Below are 5,287 nucleotides of genomic sequence, written 5' to 3'. Positions count from 1 at the left end.
CTCTTTAAATATATATTGACTTTTCAGTAATAAATTTAACAGGGATTATATATTTTTTTTAATTTTATGTTTTATCTGGATTTTGTATTTTAATAAATTATATTTTAAATTTATATTTTGTAAAATAATTCAAATATATGGCTTTAAATATAATTTATATAACAACACAATTTTTAAGCAAAATAATTATATTTTTATTCTGAATTATTTATAATTTTAGTTCAATTTTTTTTTATCAAATCGAATTTAGGTGTCTATTTGAACTATTTTATAAATAAAAAATTCAAAATATAATTTATGGAAAGATAGAAACCAAAATCAATAGGAGGATATGTAAGGAATATATATGAGCCACACATTTCTTATCTTGTATTTCAAGGACATCTCTATATAATAAGAAAATGTTTATTCTATTCTAAGATCAGTACTACCTAGCACATATAGTACTGCCATCGATGATGATGATGATTAAGGTGAAGGACACGAGTATCGTGAAGCCAGCGGAGAAGACTCCACGGCGGCGGCTTTGGCTGTCCATTTTGGACTTGATGAACAACCCTAATCACAATCCAGTCGTCTACTTCTACAGATCGAATGGAGCTACCAACTTTTTTGATGCCAATATTCTCAAACAAGCTCTTAGTAAGGTCCTCGTTCCATTCTATCCCTTGGCGGGTCGGTTAGGGCTCGACGGGGGTGGTCGGACTGAGATCGATTGTAACGAAGAAGGTGTCCTTTTCGTCACGGCGGAGACCACCGCTGTCATCGATGACTTTGGAGATTTTGCTCCCACGCCTGAGCTCCGGAGGCTCACTCCATCCGTTGACTACTCTCTTGGGATCTCTTCTTATCCCTTACTCTTGGTGCAGGTACGAACTTTGTTATATAGATATGTTACTAATACTAGCTAGCTAGTGGTGTTATTAAATAATATTATGTTACCGTTCTTGAATTCATCATTAACTGAAAATTAAAAAAAATTAAAAATAAGTAGAAAGAAATCATGCCCTCTCCTATAAATCTAATATTATGTATTATAATTTTGTTTTTAATAAACTTGCCAGTTAATAAAATAAAATTGACCTTATTTTACAATAACAATACTAGAAGGGCCTTTTTAATTTTTGCAATACAATAGAAAATTTATACATGGAATGCATGTAGTCTTATGATCCATGATGAATTTCATTTTTTTTCTTAAGTTTGGAGAGTTAAGATTAATTGAAAAAAATGGTTGATTCAATTACATGTTTTTCAAGGGAGATTTAGTTGCATGCATGATTTTGTATTGTCTAAATTTATAATAAATTTCCCATGATTTTGCGTTAATTATAGTAGAAATGACTAATATATTATGATTTGAATTTTAATTGATTTCAGGTTACTCACTTTAAATGCGGTGGAGTGTCACTTGGTATTGGTGGTGACCATCATGTGCTAGATGGACCTTCTGCTTTTCACTTTATTGAATCATGGTCTAAAATTGCGTGTGGTCTCGACATTACTATTCAACCATTTTTAGATCGAACACTACTTCAACCTCGAAACCCACCTCAGCCTTTATTTCAACATATTGAATACCAACCTCATAATCAACAAGACGCTACTAAGGTTGACACTAAAGTTGCCACTTTTAAAATCACCAAAGAGCAACTAAACACCCTGAAAACCAAGACCATAATAAGCATGGAAAATGGTAATAATAATATAATCAAATTCTTCAGCACGTATGAGATTTTAGCAGCTCATGTTTGGAAATGTGTTTGCCAAGCACGTGAGCAACCTGACGATCAACAGACCACCTTATACTTCCCTGTCAATGGTAGATTCTCCAATAGATTGCTTCCTCAACTTCCACCTGGTTACTTTGGTAATGTGATTTTTCCAGCTACACCAACGGTTAGGGTAGGTGATCTCAAAACCAAACCACTATCCTATGCTGTAACCTGCATCCATGAAGATTTGAAGAAAATGGACAATGATTACTTAAGATCGAGTATTGACTATTTGGAGCTTCAGTCTGATGTGTCCTCCCTTAGGCGTGGGGCCCACACTTACAGGAATCCAAATTTCGGGATTACTAGTTGGGTTAGGCTGCTAAGCTACGAGGTTGATTTTGGATGGGGTCAACCAATTTACATAGGACCTGGTGGCATTTTATACGAGGGAAAATCATATGTTTTACCCAGTCCTACTAACGATGGGAGTTTATTGGTGGGCATATCTTGTGAACCACAACACATCAAAGCGTTTGAGACTTTGTTTTATCAAATATGATGATGTGAATAAACTTAATAAGAGCTACTTTATGATCATCTTTGTCGCTATATATATATATGGTTTACGATATGTACTATACATATATAGCTGAACTATGTTTAATTAGAGTGTTATTTTGTTGTTATTTATCATTGAACATTTTTAATGAAGTGTTATAAAAGTGGTTATTGTAATATTTTGAGACATGCTAAAAGTCATGCTAAATTTTGTGCAAAATTTTAGTTCAAAATTTTGTGGAACATGGAAATCTTTCCCTTTCTTTTCATAAATATGGATATTTTAAGATTATTCTTAATCTATAGCTTTTTTCTAACTTAAGTTAATTGTGTGGAAATATATTTCTATATTTTAAGTTTTTTTTAAATAAAGCCATATTTTCTTCATTAGTTTAGTTTATAGAAATTTGTATTTTTTTTTACATATTTTTATCTTTACATTATATTTTTGTATTTTTTGTGATTGTGTAATTATATTTTTAAGTATCATGTTTGTATAATCATAGGAAAATATTGCTTTCATTGTAAAAAAAACTTGTCGCAAAAGTCATACAACCAATAACTCTATCGAAAAAGAAAAGATCTCCAACCACTAGTCCAAATTGGATACTTTAATTCATAAATATTATATCTCTTCTATATAATAAGTATGTAGATAACAGAAATTATTAGCTTTAACAGTTTTTTATTTTTTCGTTAACTTTAACAGAATGTTTTTATATTTAACAAAATATTCTTATATTTAATATTAAATTGTAAACATGACTTAAATTTAAATAAAATTAATTAAGTAAATAATTAAAATAATATTTTTGAGATATTTTACTATGATAATTATTTAAAAATAATAAAACCATATATTTTATAACTTAAATAAAATTTAATTGAACTTAAACTTTGTTGACGTCGTTTTTCGTCAATTTAAAAAATAGAGCAATTAAACAAGAATAAATGAAATAAGAAGATGACAACAAGATCTTTTTACGTGGTTCAAGAGTTAAAAATCTGCCTAGTCCACAATTCTATATTATTAGTTCTTTGGAGTTTCCTGGAAACTTTCAGATAATAATTGCCCAGAGTTTTCTTTCAAGATCTCCAGATTTCGCCCCTTACAAATGAAGTTTCCTTCTTTATTTCTAGAGAAGGTTTCAGAATTATTTCCCACATATTTCGAGAAGATATTATGTGAATTAAATGATATAATGCCACCTAATGCATTATCTTTTACATGCATGATATAATCCTTGAACACTATGTTCATCATATCCATAAAAGCAGCAAGGGCATTAGTCAATCCAAATGACATAACTAGAAACTCATAATGCCCATACCTGGTACGAAAGGCAGTCTTCAGTATGTCTCCCTCCTTGACTCTCAACTGATGATAACCAGAACGAAGGTCGATCTTAGAGAATACCTTCATACCTTGTAGCTGATCGAACAAATCATCTATCCTTGGCAAAGGATATCGGTTCTTAATTGTCAACTTATTCAGTTCTCTGTAATCAATACACATCCTCATAGAACCATCTTTCTTCTTTACAAACAGAACTGGCGCACCCCAGGGTGAGAAACTAGGTCTAATGAAACCCATATCCAGCAGCTCTTGCAACTGCACTTTTAATTCCTTCAACTCAGTTGGGGCCATTCTGTATGGTGCTCTAGACACTGGCTCCGTCCTTGGTGCCAGTTCTATAACAAACTCAATCTCCCTGTGTGGTGGCAATCCTGGCAAATCTTCTGGAAACACATCCAGAAACTCACATATAAGTCTAGTATCCTCTGGTCTCACCGGCACGACCTGAGTGGTGTCAACCACACTGGCTAAGAATCCAATGCAACCTCTCTGCAGTAGATCCCTGGCCCTCAACACAGAAATCTTAGGAACGCGAGGTCCATGCACAGTACCAACAAACACAAAAGGATCCTCACCTTCAGGCTCAAAGGTGACCATCTTCCTTCTGCAGTCAATAGTTGCCCCATACTTTGCCAACCAATCCATACCCAGTATCATATCAAAGTCAGTCATAACTAACTCTATCAAGTCCACTGACAACTCTCTGCCCTCTACTGTCACTGGCAAAGATCTGACCCATCTTCTGGATACCACTAACTCTCCAGTGGGTAACAAAGTACCAAACCCCACAGCATAAAAAATCACAAGGTCTACACAACCTATCAATAATGCTACTAGCAACAAAGGAATGTGTAGCACCAGAATCAATTAACACATGATAAGGGGTTCCGGCACTAAGAAGCTGACCTGTAACAACTGAGGGGGAAGCCTCAGCTTCTGCTTGAGTCAACGTGAACACTCGAACTGGGGCCGAGCTGTCCACCTTTCTGGGTTCCTCTTTCCCTATGTGAGGGCAATCTTTCTTAAGATGACCCACCGCTCCACACAAGTAGCAGGCCTTTGCTCTACACTCTCCCAAATGGCGCCTCTTGCACCTAGGGCATTCAGGACGAGTCTTCCAGGCTTCACTGCCCCCAGGACGACCCATTGTAATACTACGGGGTCTCCTTTCAGGACCTGGAACTGGGAAGCTATCAGGATCCTTCCTCTTCTGATCACTGGGTCCAACACCCCTACCAGAACCAACAAATGAAGGAACTGTCCTCTCGAAATCCCTTCTGGCCGCACTATCACGCCAGATCTTAGTCTCTGCACTCTCTGCTGTGAGTGCCTTCTCCACCACCTGTGCACGTCACGAGCCACAATGGTGATGCGAACGTCACGAGCTAACCTGGGCTGTAGCCCTTGGAGGAATCTCTCTCTCCTGGTCCCATCAGTGGGCACCAATTCCTTGGCAAACTTTGCCAAACGATCAAACTTTAAGGCATACTCAGTTACTGATAAGCTTCCCTGAAATAGCCTCATAAATTCATCGGCCTTCGCCGCTCTAGTAGCGTCATTATAGTACCTCTCATTAAACAAGGTCTGAAACTCCTCCCAGCTCAGGAGATTAACATTCTTGGTCTGGCCAACCACCTCCCACCAAATCCGGGCA

At 35.9% G+C, this 5,287-nt stretch overlaps 1 protein-coding gene across 1 annotated transcript; it reads left to right on the top strand.

The window, feature by feature from the left end:
- The first annotated feature begins 411 nt into the window (after positions 1-411).
- Positions 412-2,455, top strand: LOC133796490 (shikimate O-hydroxycinnamoyltransferase-like). The gene is made up of 2 exons (XM_062234023.1): positions 412-869; positions 1,381-2,455. The coding sequence occupies exons 1-2, from the start codon at positions 456-458 to the stop codon at positions 2,275-2,277; spliced, it is 1,311 nt and encodes a 436-aa protein (XP_062090007.1). The 5' UTR covers positions 412-455; the 3' UTR covers positions 2,278-2,455.
- Positions 2,456-5,287: the final 2,832 nt, after the last annotated feature.

Source organism: Humulus lupulus, chromosome 8, assembly GCF_963169125.1.
Source record: "Humulus lupulus chromosome 8, drHumLupu1.1, whole genome shotgun sequence".
In the NCBI taxonomy this organism is placed as follows: Eukaryota; Viridiplantae; Streptophyta; class Magnoliopsida; order Rosales; family Cannabaceae; genus Humulus; species Humulus lupulus.
Note: the sequence above shows the minus strand (reverse complement) of the source record. Positions and strands in the feature narration are given on the sequence as shown.